We start from the raw sequence: 15,263 nt of genomic DNA on the forward strand, positions 1-15,263 counted from the left end.
CGAGAGCACATAGAAAGTTTTAATAAGTAATTTTAGTTATTTGTGATGGAATGGTTTCAAAACAAAAGATGCATTAATAATTCAAATTGTGAAATTAAATACACTTCAGGATTGTGTGTTTAAGTCCAGTTGCAAACACCGTGCACATCCAGAATATAAAAAACTGAAAAGTTCTCAATGTTTACAAAATTAATTTTCTGTAAATATCACACTTGTCACAAAGATGCAGCTGTGAGTGGTCAGTACTCCTTTTTCTTTATTTGATCTGTGATGAGGATACAGAATGTCAATCACTGCTTGCCAACCTTTGGTTCAGATGAAGTAGGTGTCAGGTGTTTAACTGTAGATACACTTGTTTATTCCTTCTTCCTGAATGGACTCAGTCTGATGTTAGTTGAAGTTGTGGGTTTGGGTAGGCTGATGCTTTACGCCTCCAGTTCAAAGTCAAAGTACTGTGGGTCAAAGTAATGAATCCTTACATATCCGTCTTCTCCTCCACTGCTGTAACTGTAGACAACAACAGACAGGAGAAAATGTTAGCGGCACTGGTTTAACCAGACCCAGGTGGATTTTAAGACCGTGTTTTAGAAGCTCTTGTACCTCTTGCCGTCAGGATGGAATGCCACACAGTTGATTGGGCCGAAATGACCTTTGACCCTGCCAAACTCCTCTTCATATGCAGCATGGAAGAATCTAAATATGACGGAGGAGGTTAGCTACCACTATAGTTCTTAATCTTGACTAATGGGCATTTAACTGTCACCTCACCTGGCCTCAAACTTGCCAATCCTGGTGGAGGTGGTGGTGACCTCCATGGCTTCCTGTCCACCTCCCATCACCACCTGTATCACAGCGTTAAAGGCCAGTGAGAACATGATGACGGCACCAAATCAAAACGGATGACGTGACAAAAAGCGCAGCATTTCTTACATGATCCATGATGGGGGAGATGGCAGCAGAGTTGACTGGTCTTTCTGTCTTAAATGTCTTGATGTGGTCCAGAGAAGTGGAGTCAAACAACTGTGAGGAAAGAATGAAGACACTCAATGATGTGGTACCATGTGAGTCGGTGTTTACGTCTGAATGAAAATCAGACACAGCCCAACATGTGATCATTGTAATTGTTAAGATCTGTATCAGTCTATATAATGGAACAGAAGTGATGTTCCTGTGATGCCAGTGTGTAGTTTAGTCGGGGTCTTACCTTGGCAGAGTTGTCCTTGGAGGCAGTGATGAACATGGTGAGATCCACTGATGTCTGGATGTCATTGATCTGCTTGGTGTGCTCCTTGATCTTCTTTATGATCTCTCCAGACTGCACACAAGTGACACAGGAGAAAAATAAACTTTAAACTGAAGCAGCATCTTCCACAGATTTTTATAGCAAGAAGGAATTTCACAACATAGTGTATTCAGTTTAGGTGTCCATAACCACGATCAAACCTTGGCGCTGAACTGGTTGATCTCTCCGTTCTCATGGCCAGCATTGACAAACTCTCCCAGAGGTCCCCACACAGCACTGGTGATTTTGTGATCACTGCAAGGTATTGACAGATACGGCTGGTTGTCCTCTGCAGAGAAAGGGAGAGAAAGATTTAAAACAACCACCACCACAAACTGGAGCCATGTTCCTGCTGAGAAGTACATTCTCCAACAGTATTCACATAGTTAGGTCCACGTGTTTTGGACACTGACACTTTTTCTGTTACTGAAGTTAAGATCTGATCGTCTTCACTGCATGACTTCAGTGACTCTGGATCAATGGTGTTCATTGATGATGAAGCACTTTGAAGTTTATAGACACATAAAGGAGTTTTTGAAGGTAAAGTAGTCAAATATTTTGCCATGAATCACCTCTATCTCATCGAGCATCATTTAACATCCTGAATACATAATGAAGACAGAAAGATTTGCAAACAACCAACAGCTGAAGACAGCTGCAGTCAACATCTGGCCAAACATCACAAAGGAGGAAACCAGGGACAGTCACTCCAGAAGATTTAATAACATAAACGTAGACAATATAGATAAATTGCATCTGTGTCCCAAAAATATCGATCTAACTGCTTTATACATGCCCATAAAATAACCTCTGACATAAACGTGAATTTCCAGAAAAAGTCACGCCATGTGTAGCTATAGCTTCATAGAATGTATGATGACGATAAGGTGGAAGTAGTGGACAGCGTGATTGGTAGGGAGTTTGTCTCAGTGACAGGAGGACACCGGATAAACTACTCTCCATCATGGACATCCATCCCATCCACTACACCAAACATTACAAGGACAGAGGAGCTCATTCTCAGCAGACTGATTCGACTCCACTGCCATAGTGAACACCACAGAACTAATTTTAAACCAAACTCAATCAGGTACTGTGACTGTTGAACGAGAGTATATGGTGTGTGTACCTATCTGCTGTGGGTCCCTCAGGTCAAAGAAGTTCAGATAGCACTGGTAGCCCATCTGCTTGTCTGTGGAGAACATGATGATGTTGCCGCTGAAGTCGAAGCCGCACGTTCTGACTGCAGAGTTGGTGTTGAGCTGGGACAGCTGTTTACCTGTCAAACGCACACACGGTGTAGGCTTCACTAGGCTGTAGAACAGGTGAACTACCAGCTGGAGGACCAGCGTGCAGAGAGTCCCGTAGCTGAGTTAAGTGCAGCGGCGCTTAATCAGAAGTTGTTTTACTTACCGGTCTCACAGTCCCACAGTCGACAGCTGTTGTCTGCTGAGCCTGTTAACACATTTTTAGTGTCCCCTGAGAGACGGCCAGTTAAAGAACCCAACGTGTATCGTCAGCTCGCACAGCTACAAATGCCACAGGACTACTAAGAAACATTATTCATAACAATAAATACATAATGTGTATTTTGTTGTAGTAGGATACAGTCGCAGTCAACACACCACACAGCTCCTGTATGTCCATTGTAGGTACCGAGCCTCTCACCGTTGACAGAGTACCACACGTTGGCAACCTACAGTACGACATAACAACCACACATATATAAAATAAGTCATAGGTCAATAAGTTTTTTTTTTTTTTTAACAAATGAATGACTCTTAACTCACAGTGTCTTTGGCTACAGAGAAGAGCAAGTCTCCTTCTCTGTTGTACTTGATTTGAGTGATGGACCTCTCATGGCCCTGGAGCAAGATGGGTTTCTGTGGAGGACAGCTGGGTTATTCGTTTTTCAGAAACAATATATAATATGTATATCATTTTGGTTTATACTGAAGTTTTTACTTGGTACGTGGGAGTTCTTGGAAAGACTAAATAAAAGAAATAAGCTAAAAACAAATAACTAACTAAATCAATAAAATGAAACAGTAGCGGGAAGTAAATCAGCTGTCATCCTGCTGGATGGCAGTATAATAGTAATGAAAGACCAAACTAGTTCATACATTCATACGGAGCAGTCTTTCTTTATCATCATGTTTACCTATTCTTTAAAACGTGTGGCTTTAAGGGGTTTCCTTCGATTCAAAGTTATTCATTAGGCCTAATCTATTCAGTGTCACTGGAGTCCAATAGCGTCTTTGTACCGTCTTCTATTGTATATTCTTCTAAAATATTGAGGCTCTGTGATGGTGACGTGGTAAAACCAAACACAGTGCAGGGTTTTAAAAGCAAACAGAGCAGACTACCAATTGTTATATAATGTTATATTTGTTCGTTTATCTTGACAGAAAGAAAGCATGTACGTCCAGTGCAACCCTCTGTCAGGGCGACACTGGGGCGCTAACGGTAGCGTGCAGGCGCACTAATTTGAGAGCTAAGCTAACGGTAGCCGCGGTATCTAAACTGGACATAGAGACACATCAGGTAAATGTGTATATTTACACTAGGACATTACTCGTAGAGATAAATTTTCTAACTATTAACAGTGACATAAACATTTACAAACCATGTTTGTCAGCTATGCTTTGCCCGTCGTTCCGGTATTTTAGCTCAAGACAGAAAAGCCGAACACTCGTGTTTCAGTCAGGCGGCGGAAGAGGACGAGGGCCTACTTCCTGCCTCAATAACCAAGATGCCGCCCCCATCAGGTCAGTCCGATTATGGCAATGAAATGTCCACAGTTCTCTCTCCCTTCTTTCTCTCAGGGGAGAGTCGAGGGTCAGTTTTAAAAAGTGCATTTAAATGCAATTTCTGTTCTCCCCCAATTCTCTCTCTACTTTGGGAGGGTTAAGGTACGCCACCTCACCTCGAAAGAGGCAAATCTGTCCTCGTTCAAAGATCATGTATAAACCACATTCTTTCTGGTCCTGATTTTTTTTGTCACTTTCTTATTGAGCTTCTCGGATAGAACAGTCACCTCATAGTCTGAAGTGAAAGAGGAATTCTGCTGCGCTATACGTTGCAGATGCCGCTTCGCAGTGTGTTCTGTTTGTACAATGTTCAGCAATGAAATACTCTGTTTTACACGGAAAAACAACAAATTTTCCCACAAATAAATAAATGCAAGTACCATGCAAATGTTCCAACATAGAGTTCTAGCTGATTTTAAGTGGCCACAGTGTGCAGCAGGGGCCTAACTGAAAAGAAGGAATCATACTAGAAAGCAGCATAAATGTAAGTATTAACATCAGTTCTGTGAGGAATAAATGGAAAACCTTCCTGCATTCAGGACAGCTTTCAGAAAAATCTGATGAAAAATCAAATATATACACTGTTAACATCTTTTATTTAACAAGAAACAAAATATACAAGATAAAAGTACTGGAAAAGACAAAAAAAAAGGAAACATCTTTGGTTCCTTCTCATGGTCGATGAACCTCGGGAAACAATGAACGTCCTACGGGACGATGGAAGTAAGGTTTGACTCATTTCAGTTGAGCAGTTCAGCTGAGTAACCGATGCTACATATTAGAGGAGTACAGAAGAATGTGTGAAGAGGAATGGACATGTTTGAAAGTGAAACTACAATTCAAAAGTCAGATAACATTTGCACTACTTTTCCCTCCATATTCCCACTAGGCTCAGTTACGGCACCTTTCAGAAGCATCGTAGAGATGCACGATATTACGTTCAATGTCCAACTATTAAGTTTAGCAAAAAAAAAAAAATATATATATATATATTTATAGTAATAATTCTGCTGTGAGATATGCCTTCTGTTTTTACAGTACATCCATGCGGGACAGTGGGTATAATGAATATACATTCTCCGCTAAGTGCTTGTCAGTTTAGACCGCCACAGAATCAAACCAAGACATGAGTGTTGCATAGAGGTCCTTAAACATTCTCTTGTTAAAACCTGATTACAAGCTACTGCAATTACCAGGACTGAGAAGAGATAAATCACACACACACCATACACACCAGAGCACAGCCATGGAGTTAGACAAGTTTAAAGTGGTCGCGTGACCATGTGATGCGCAGACCAAAAAACTAAAATTAGCCACAAACAAATCAACTCAGAAAGAATGATAGAAATAATAATAGAAAAATAATAGTAACAACACACCTAAAATTAAGACACTGCACAGTGAAGCAGTGTAAAACATGAGCAAGGGCCTCACAGGAAGTCAAACTGAGACATTTCCTCCACTGATTCTGTAGAACCTTTATTATTTTGACGTTCTTAAGAACTGATGTTGTCTGAAGAAAGAGTCCGACATCCCTGTTAAGACTTAACGTGAAAGAAAACAATTAAAAACGGCTTCAGTGAAAACCCCTTGAACAGGAACACTCATGCTGCAGATATGACACACACACACACACACACACACACACACGTGCAAACATACACTCAATTGAACCTCTTAAAGACTCCACTTGGAATAAGCAGGTTTGGCTTGTGTCATCCCAGTGTGCAGTTATTCCTGTTGCCAGGCGGATCTGTGCCGTTACAACTCAACAACACTTGTGTAGTAAAACAGCACAACACGGAGGCAGTCAGTGCAATTACACGCACTCTAATCATCTCTAATGTTACAGATGACTGCATGTGAATCAAGACTGAAGCTGGAGCTAGACGACTTGTCAATGTTTTACATTACTCTGATATTTGTGTGCATGTCCTAGAAAACCCCGTCCTTTTGGGGTTGTCAGCAAAATGACTTCACAACTAATTAGTAAAATTATTTATTAACCTCTAAACAGTGAGGCATATATACTCCCATTATTCTTTTTTGTGATGTTAATAAGATTCCTCCTGAGGGCGAACACACATTCATGCTAAACCAGACATTAAATGAATAAGGAAATTATTGCAGTTAGTTGGGTTATTGCAACCCATGTAAATGCTTTAGTAAGACCTTAATCAAGTAATTCACAGTAATTGAGTTATAGTGTGCATGTAAATCCACAGAGGTGAAGCTGAATATGGCGCTCACCTTTATGAAAGCCTGCAGGTGATACTGGGAAGATACAAGTTAACCCTTCTGTTAAATGTCGATCTGATATTCTGCCTAAAAATATATAAACCAGTGTTGAACATTCATCCAGCAGAGGAGTAGTGGCTTGCAGGCTGGTGGCTTATCTTTTAGTGGCTTGATGCTAGAGAGGGAGGAGAGTGTGAGCAGCGCTGCTTTACTCCTGTGCAGGCACAGGCTGAGCCCCCTCTAGTAAGGTGTCTGTGTCCAGTACAGGGCCACAGTGGCAGGAGTGGGAGCAGGAGGTGGGGTCTGGGGCGGGACAGGTGCTGGGCTCCAGCAGAGAGTCTGTAGGTGGTGGGGAGGGGGAGTCGGTCCCTGGGTCCGAGGCTCCTGCTCCTGCAGTGGCGTCGTGTTGACCGCTGAGGCCCTGGACCTTCTTGTTCAGCTCGTTTCGTTCCACTTTGAGCGCCCGCCGCAGCTTCTCCAGCCGCTGGACTTTCCCCTGAAGTGCCTCAAAGTCCCGGTCACGCACAGCTTTCTGTAGATGAAACGCACAAATTATGCACGGGATGTTTTTAGTGTTTGACTTTGTGAGGTAATTTAATAGAACAACAACCAAAAATTGCATTCTAACAGTAAATATTTTTGGCAATTATTTCAGAATTAGCATCTATTAAAATGAAAAAACAAACAATTACACACAAGTAGTTAGAACAAAAGCAGGCTAGACATAGATGAACGTTATCACAGTCGATGCCTGCAGGAGACTTTCTGTTCTGACAATCAAAATAAAGGTATCTTTAATCTTTCAGCTTGGTGTAAGTCCTTCACATAGTTTTAATATAAAACATTAACTTCCTTTCTAGCTCTGGTCGGTGGATCCAATCAGGTTTTGTCCAGTCTACATGTCCAGCATTGTTTAAGGTCCATTTTCAGCCCCTTAAGGCCTTTTGGAAACTTTTCTGCCTCAGTATACATCCCAGAATTCAAGCCAAAAGATCTAAACTCTATCTGTTGGGCCAACAAAAAATATTTTATAAGAGGAACTCTTATATATTTAATGATTCTGTTCCTGCTGTCAGGCTGGGAGTGAGACGTAGAAAGCTCCAGCTGAAGTTGAATCATTTGTACTTAATGACCTCAATAAATCCATGTTCTCAAGTTCTAAAGAAGAATTAGAGGTAAGTTGGGGAAGTTGTAATTCTTCTTTCATGCCAGTTAATATTGATCATGTTTCATGACGCTCAGGGTCAAAGAAAAAGAGAAGCACTAGCTGGGTTTACATGGAGACTTTTTTCTCATTCCAGTTGAAGGTTTCAGGTCAGTTGTTTACATGTGAGGTCATCTATTCTGATCTGATGTTTAAATGTACCACTATTTTAATCAGAACGGCCGTTTTACAGATGTGTGACATGAGCACATTGATGAAAACATCCCATGACTGATCTCTCATATAATCAGCAGTAGTTTCTATTGTTCTTACACTTATATTCTTAAGCAACAGCTTGATTCAGAAAGTTTGTGGGGTCATCTCCACTTTTGCGTTGTCTGTTGTGTTAGCCTCATAGTAGCCAGTCTTCAGGGTTTTTCAGCAGTAACGATATTGCCCGTGCTTGAGTCTATCTCGACTTCAATTCATTTTTGATGGACACTTTTAAACAGTTCAACATTTCTATGTTTTCTACCATCTGAGCATGCGATAATAGTTCTAACAGTTCTTTCAGAGTTGTTACTAAAAACAAGCTCTCCACGGAGCCGTAGATCAGTTGAGGAAGCATCACTGTGCATTTATGTAAAGACAGAACGGAGCCTGACTTCATTCTGGTTCACTGTTTACATGACTTTCGATGGGTTTAGGAAAAGGAATATTCTACCCCTGCGAAACTGAATGAAACTCCACTTGGTCTGGGCCTGTCTATTCTGACTGAGGTGTTTATATGGAGCACTTTGGTTCAGTTTGGCCTTCTACACTGACTGTAATTGGACCATATGGCTCCATGTAAACTCAGCTGCTGACTAAGTTCATGCATTAAGCACCATATGATAACGGGCATCATACACGTGGAAGAGACTCTTCTTCACTAGAAACACTTGAAATTACTCAGGAAACATGTTCCCATCCATTAAATAAAACTAACTCAAATCTAGCAAATACCACATGAAGTCAAAATAAAACCACTGATTTTGCACAACTGAGGAAGTTATTTATAATTTTGCCTTTTCTGTTATTACGTTTATTAATGCACCACTTCAGATAATGAGTCCAACATTAATGGACTACAGGCCTTTCCATCTTCAGCCGTCTGGAAAGTGCTACGTTCAGTGGCCTTAAAAAAGGCAGCAACAGACTGTATTTTAATATCACAGTCAACACCAGATGCTTCTTTACCTCCTCGGCCATTTCCAGCAGAGCCTTATTGCTGCTCTCCCACCTGGAGCGATACATGGCCGTCTCCTTCTCCAGCTTTTTGATCTTTTTAGTCATCTGTGAGCACAAAGGAAAGAAGACTGCTGTTTAAGCAGGTAAACGTAATGAAAGGTCCACACTGTCCTTCCCTCTCTCTCTGATTCCTCTCACCTTCTCCATCTCCTGCTTGAAGGTGGTGAACACTTCGTTACTCTTGGACAAAGTCGTCTGAAACTCTTCAAACTTCTCTGTGTACAGTGACAGCTGGTAAAACAACACATACAGCTTTGGTCATACACCAAACATTTGATGTTTGAAGTTTAATCCTGAAGTGTAAAGACGTGGTGGGAACCTGCTGTTTGAGGTGAACTTCCTGCTGCTTCATAAGCTCACACATCCTCTCAGACTCTACTGCTTCTTTTAGCAGCTGGAGAGGGAGAACAAGACAAGAGGACTAGTTAGATCTGCATCTGACAACATTTCGAGTTCTCATGGTTGGATTTAAGGTGTGCGTGCTTGTCAACTGGATAATTACAAAGTCTTTCTCTCTGTCGTGGCGTTCCTCTGACTCTTTCAGCAGCTCCTGTGCCTGGTGTAGTTTGGCATCCACCAGCTGTTGTTGCAGGTCTTTGTGCTTCACCACTTTGTCTATGTGCTGGTGGGGTAAGAAGGTGGTAGTTAGACTTGAATGTCAGCTAGAAGACATAGTGTGAAATGAAAGAGGAACCATGCTTGTTGTAAATTGCAGATGTGGTCACTCACCTCTTCGCGCAGTTTGTACTGTTCGTAAAGTTTCTTGAGTTTCTCAGCCAGCTCCGTGTTCTCCTGGCGGAGGCTGGCGTTCCTCTCGTTGTGCTGCTCCATCTGGACCTGGATGTCGTTCAGCGTCACCTGGAAGTGGGAAGTCACCTCCTTCCTTTTCTCCTCCTCCAGCCGGGTTCTTTGCATCCCTTCCTCCTGCAGAGACAATGTGATAACACAGTGTCGTCAAAGAGCCCTTACATTATGCTGGCTACTACAGGGCTGAACAAGTGAAATTTTAGATGAGAATTTAAACTTAAGACCTACACGAAGTACGAAAAATAAGGAAAATCAGAGAGTTACTTTCAAAATAACAAAATTTTATTGTAGACAAATGGCCCGGAGACATGTGAGATGAGATTTCTTTTAATAAACTTTGCCAGTCCAAACCTTTTTATGTATGTGGTTGCCTGTGTGAGGCGGCTCAGCTTTCAACATTCAAAATGTTTTTCCTCTGCACCGTACTGTGACAGTAACTACACATTTGGCATGAAAATGACACACAAAGTCCGATATTTTAAAAATGCATATTTAAATATAGTGTTCTTCTGAGTGCAGTCCTGTACAGACACTAACCACACCTTAAGAAAGATTAATGTCTATATATTTAAAACACTGCATAATGACACTAGTGTAGTACCTTCAGTGTGCGGTTGTGTCTTTGCAGCTCCCTGCAGAGGCTCTCCAGCTTGCTCCGGGCCAGGATGGCCTTGCTGTGCTCGTTGCGCAAGTTGTCTTTCTCCTGGACAAGCTGGGTCTGCTTCTTCTGCAGCACCCTCATCTGTTTCTGGGTGTTGCGGTGCTCTTCCAGCTGTAAAAGACACACACACACACCGTTTTCTGGACAAACCTCAGAGTTTGGTTTGAACATGCTTAGTGCTACTCATCATTATATTAAGCTCATTTGTTTTCTGACAAGCTATTGAAAAGTGTTGTCTAATGTGACATATCACTAAACAGTCCATAAATGATCCTGCCTTACATTTCATCCTCTGCAGAGTGACTACGGCACATGCAGACATTCTGATGTTCAGACAACACATTCAGTGACACTAGAAACCATCAGCAGACCAGTTTCCCGATATCAGCTTTGACACATTTAGGCCAAGTACAAGTCAGCGCTCTCTCTCAGGTTCACACAAATATACACTAGTGGTTCGAATTAAAACCAGCAGTCACATATAAAAATGTCTCCATGATCTTTTGAGGTTTTCTCAGCAATAAAAGGCTCCACAGCACCACGAGTCATATTGAGGTCATGGTGCACTGCACCACTTGATGGCTATTTGACAAAGACTGCAGCATTATCTTGAAGTACACATATCCCACTGGTTGAACTGACAGCTCAGGTAACAAAACAAAAGATTTCTTCTTCTTCTTCAAGCTTTTACAACTATTTAATAAACTTGAATAAAGAGATTTGGTCACATAATTTTGAATAAAATTAATATACACAAACTCTATACAAGCTATTAAATCGGAGATGAGAGGTAATAGTAGACAGATAATAGCTGTTAATAAATGCTCTTGATTTTTCATTAGCTATAAAAGTGATTGTATCCAGAACTTGCGGCAACCTCCTGAGAATGTGCTCTCATTATCTGTCTAATCTTCTCAAGCAGCCCACAAATCAGTTTGACCACACATTAAGCAAAAATCCTCACTAAAGCTGGAAATGAATCTGACCTCAACCACTTTTGGATTACTCCATCCAATCAGTGGCTTGATGACGTACCATAGTAATCACAAGTCCGTTAGCTCCAAGCCTGTTTGCAAATGAGGCGTTACATGGTGAATATCTGACATCTGTGGATACACTTGATCAAAAACTGTGCTCATTTACAGACACACTAAAATGTGTCATTGCCATTTTGAGACGGAGCAAAAAGAAGTGAGTGCTAACTCTTGCAAAAGAAAGAGAAATCTTTACATGTCATCTGAGCTCTGAGTTTGTTCAGTGGGATTTGTGTACTTCAAGGCGACGCAGCAATCTTTGTTAAACAGACGCAGAGTGGTGCAGTGGACCATGACACAGTGGGTGCTTCTTCATGATCTTTGTGTGGGGTTAGCGTCAAAAGGATTTACCAGTTCAGCATACTTCTTGCAGAGACCAGCAAGCTTTTCTTCTGGGGTGCTCAGTGTGTTTAGAGTCTGCATGAGAAGGGTGATCTCTTTGCCTGCACAAAGTGTGGAGAACATGGAAATGAATTAGAGATTAGATTCTGTAAAAAAGTAGTATGGCTGGATACGAATTTTGGCAAAGTGACATTCAAAAATACAACACAATAAAGAAAATACAAGGCGAAGCCCCGTAGCCCTAATTACAGTCAGTCAGTCTCTGTGAAGCAGGGGTGTCAAACTCTCTTTAGTACAAGGGCCACACACAGTCCCATTCGATCTCAATTTGATCTTTTTGTCTATTTGATTTAGTACAAAGAGGAACAAGTAAATCAGAAGAATGTTAACATTTAACAAAAATGAAATTTCTTAAGAAAATTAAGTGCAAGTTGTGCACATTACTGTCTGCTGTTTAGTCCTGGGTCTCAGTATTGTGACGTGAGTTGTGAACAGTGGACAGATTAGGGACAGCAGTTATTTTCACTGAAAAATTGGGGTCTTCTATGTAATTTTCACACTTTGCAAATCCATGCTGCACGCCAGATTAGACCCTCTGGCGGGCCGTGTGTTTGACACCTGTGCTCTAAAGGAAGTTGTTGAGTTTCCACACTGGAGGACCTTTCAGCACACTGGATACAAAGTTCTTCAGGGATGCTCACTTAAGACTGGATTCCTCCTTACCCAGCCCCTTCACTTTCTTCTTCTCCTGAGACTTCTTCTGCTCCTTCTCTGCCCCGTTGCCACCGCCATTGACTTTGCCTTCCTCTGCCTTGTCATCTTCCCTCTCATTGCTCAGGCCGTTGAGCTCTGGGCTGTGTGACTGGCCGTTGGGAAAGGCACTGGCGTCGTCTGAAAGGGTTTCCCGACAGTAGGTGCTGAGGATGTCCTCCAGCTGCCGGCTCAGCTCCTCAGCCATGTCACACTGAGAGAGGGCAGCACCTGCACCTGGACACAGAGGAGAAGAAAAAAATCAAGCGGTTGAGACTAATGTGGAGACAGTTGCAGCCCTGTAACAACGTCTTTGTTCAACAATATATATATATATATATGCCTATTGAGAAAGGTAATTTAGGTCCTGCTTCCCAGGTTTGCCATCTTTAATGTTAAACTTTATGAGGATCTTTAACTACGTTCAACAATTAAGTTTTAGTGCTGTTTTATGTATGTGGCTATGCACTTAAATAGACACTAAATTACCCACATTCCCCATAACATCAATCCAAACAGAACTTTTTTTTGAAATTCTTACCACCAGGGACATCAAATCTCATGGAAATAGGAAATAAGAATAACCTATTTTCTCCATATTGGGCAGCACAGTTCACTGAATAGAAGATGACCTAGAGAGACATGTTTTCAAACACTGATTCCGCCTCCATTCATCTTTAGAATAACTTGTTTTGCTACCTATATGTTTCTGTGCCATCTGGAAACTATTAATAAAAAAAAACATATTTGTTCTGACAAAAGAGAACAATCAGTTCAAGCCTTTCCACTAATATTTCCTCAGTGAATGGATTATTAGCCAGTTACACTGCCACTCTCGATTCTGTCGAAAGTCCCTTAAAATTGGACTGGATTAGGCCGGTCTGTTCCGCCTGAGGTGGATACATGAGGCACTTTTAATCTGATTAACCTGACTCTTACAGGAAGACTCCCCACACATTAAGCGACCGAACCATGTATGTCAACATCCCAGATGTGTACCTTCTCTCCCCCCCTTCTGTCCTTGCGGTGGTGTGTCCGTCTGTGGCGTCTGTGGTCCAGACTCTTTGGGGCTGCTGCTGTCTGAGCTGTCCTTAGCAGCTGCAGGTGACTCCATCCCTCCCGCTGTGGGAGGACTATCCTCGCTGCCCACAGTGGCAGACTCTTCCGTATCTTGTTTTTTCATGTTTGTGCCTGTTATAAGTAGAAAAAAAAAAACAGTGGTACACAGGTTTGACCAGGACAGGGAGTAGTGATATTAAAACGCCTTGTCCTCGGCTCATGTCAGCAGATGCGTCACTGCTGTTAAATTCGGCGTAAATGACTCGGTGAAAAAACAAAACGTCATAACCATTTTAGTCAATTAAGGCTCAGCTGTGAGACGATTAAAGTAAAACAGCAACTGACTTCTTTAATGGACACCGTGGCCGTATGAACCAGAAATTGATAAATCAAATCAATAAATCACGAGGAAACAGATCAGTGAATATGTTCAGTGAAACTAGACTTAGACATGAAACTGGAATACATCTTATGTCTGCAAATACAGCCAACTGATACTTTGTTCAACTGCCTCAATCAGTCACCCATGCTGTTGCTTGGAATTCTTTAACACCAGCTGTGAAATACTAGTTAATTGTTTGCTGCGCATTAACAATAATGCCTTATTTAGCCGCTTGTATTTACCGGTCTCACGGTACATTTTCTGATACATTTCTTATGAAGCCTGGTTTGTCTCTACTAGGTTTCGCTTTCCCACTTGACACCAACATTTCACATACATTAGCTACCAGAGGCTAACGTCCTTATCCGCCTGGTGCAGCTAAACTAGCTTCAGGCTACCAGGCTACCAGTTAGCCACTGTTAGCTGGCCATAAAGAACCAAAAACAAAGAAACACTACATACATACATACGTTTCTAAATTCTATCCCACTACCACGTACAATATGGAATTGTTTACCTTTAGACTAAAGGAGGAAATAGCTTATGTGTCTGTGTACTGCAGGTTTCGTCAACAGCGTGAGGCGAAAAACACTTACTTCCGGTTACAACTTTGGGTTCTTCTTCTTCTTCGTATATTTTAGTTGTGGTTCCCAGCCCAGCTTGATGCTTTGTCGCCATCTATAGGCTTCGGAATATATTACCTAGACGTACGTCTGAAGGTTCTTCTCAGTCATCCAGGTCATGGTAATCCAAAGGGCTTTTTTTTTTTTAAAAAAAAAAAAAAGGCAAGTGGACTTTTGAGACGTTACAGATACATGTCAAGCACTTTTCAGATGGGGTTTTCCAAGCTAATTATTTAAACCTCAAACTTACCACCAGTCCCTTAGAACTGAAGAAACTATTCATAGAGGTTTGAAGAGACATTTGCCACTAATCCAAGTTGCCTTTTTAAGCGCCTTTTGGATTACCTAGACCTAAAATACATACAAAAGCATATGCTTGCTCCCAGATGACTGCTACAGGAGTACTCAGAGAAAAGAATGAGAATTTAGGTGTTTAACCCTTTGAAACAAATTTAATGTAGATAGTACTGATCTAGTCTTTCTTTCTGAAAAAAAGCAACATTTGACCATTTTGTTGTTATTCTGATTTCAAATTACACGGGGAGGTTTCTTTTCAATCACTAGCTACCAAAATTGATGACACTGGGATGACATCACATTAGATCAAATTAACAAATGGAAAATGCATGTTCTTCTTCTGTAAATTTATACAGCGTTTAAGAGGCAAACTCAAAGCTTTGTATTTGAATAAATGTCTCACAGTCACTATCCGACACCAAAATTAAACCACGGGTGAAATTATGTGTGATCTTGGCATTTACGGTATCCAACGTTGGGTGTCTGGAGATGTATCAAATCAAACCTGTAATTACCACTTACTGCCACAGGTGCCACCAAAGAG

At 41.4% G+C, this 15,263-nt stretch overlaps 2 protein-coding genes across 3 annotated transcripts; both read right to left on the reverse strand.

Annotated features, from left to right (window-relative positions):
* Positions 1-17: 17 nt before the first annotated feature.
* On the reverse strand, positions 18-4,039 carry eif3i (eukaryotic translation initiation factor 3, subunit I). Its single transcript, XM_047604840.1, has 11 exons — positions 3,909-4,039; positions 3,073-3,165; positions 2,891-2,978; positions 2,696-2,761; positions 2,412-2,561; positions 1,444-1,571; positions 1,205-1,315; positions 931-1,020; positions 769-842; positions 601-693; positions 18-507 (listed from the first exon to the last, which is right to left on the reverse strand). Exons 1-11 carry the CDS (start codon positions 3,909-3,911, stop codon positions 426-428), a joined length of 978 nt encoding a protein of 325 aa, XP_047460796.1. The 5' UTR covers positions 3,912-4,039; the 3' UTR covers positions 18-425.
* A 630-nt stretch (positions 4,040-4,669) lies between these two features.
* Positions 4,670-14,440, reverse strand: txlna (taxilin alpha). Of its 2 annotated transcripts, none has more exons than XM_047606069.1 (11): positions 14,396-14,440; positions 13,358-13,549; positions 12,332-12,595; positions 11,618-11,709; positions 10,173-10,343; positions 9,494-9,688; positions 9,267-9,386; positions 9,084-9,158; positions 8,903-8,995; positions 8,714-8,809; positions 4,670-6,862 (listed from the first exon to the last, which is right to left on the reverse strand). In XM_047606069.1, exons 2-11 carry the CDS (start codon positions 13,539-13,541, stop codon positions 6,539-6,541), a joined length of 1,614 nt encoding a protein of 537 aa, XP_047462025.1. In that variant the 5' UTR covers positions 13,542-13,549; positions 14,396-14,440; the 3' UTR covers positions 4,670-6,538. The 2 variants fall into 2 exon arrangements, with proteins under 2 accessions (XP_047462025.1, XP_047462024.1); XM_047606068.1 differs by having other exon boundaries at positions 14,317-14,417.
* Positions 14,441-15,263: the final 823 nt, after the last annotated feature.

The sequence above is a fragment of the Mugil cephalus genome, chromosome 14, assembly GCF_022458985.1.
Source record: "Mugil cephalus isolate CIBA_MC_2020 chromosome 14, CIBA_Mcephalus_1.1, whole genome shotgun sequence".
Taxonomy (NCBI): domain Eukaryota; kingdom Metazoa; phylum Chordata; class Actinopteri; order Mugiliformes; family Mugilidae; genus Mugil; species Mugil cephalus.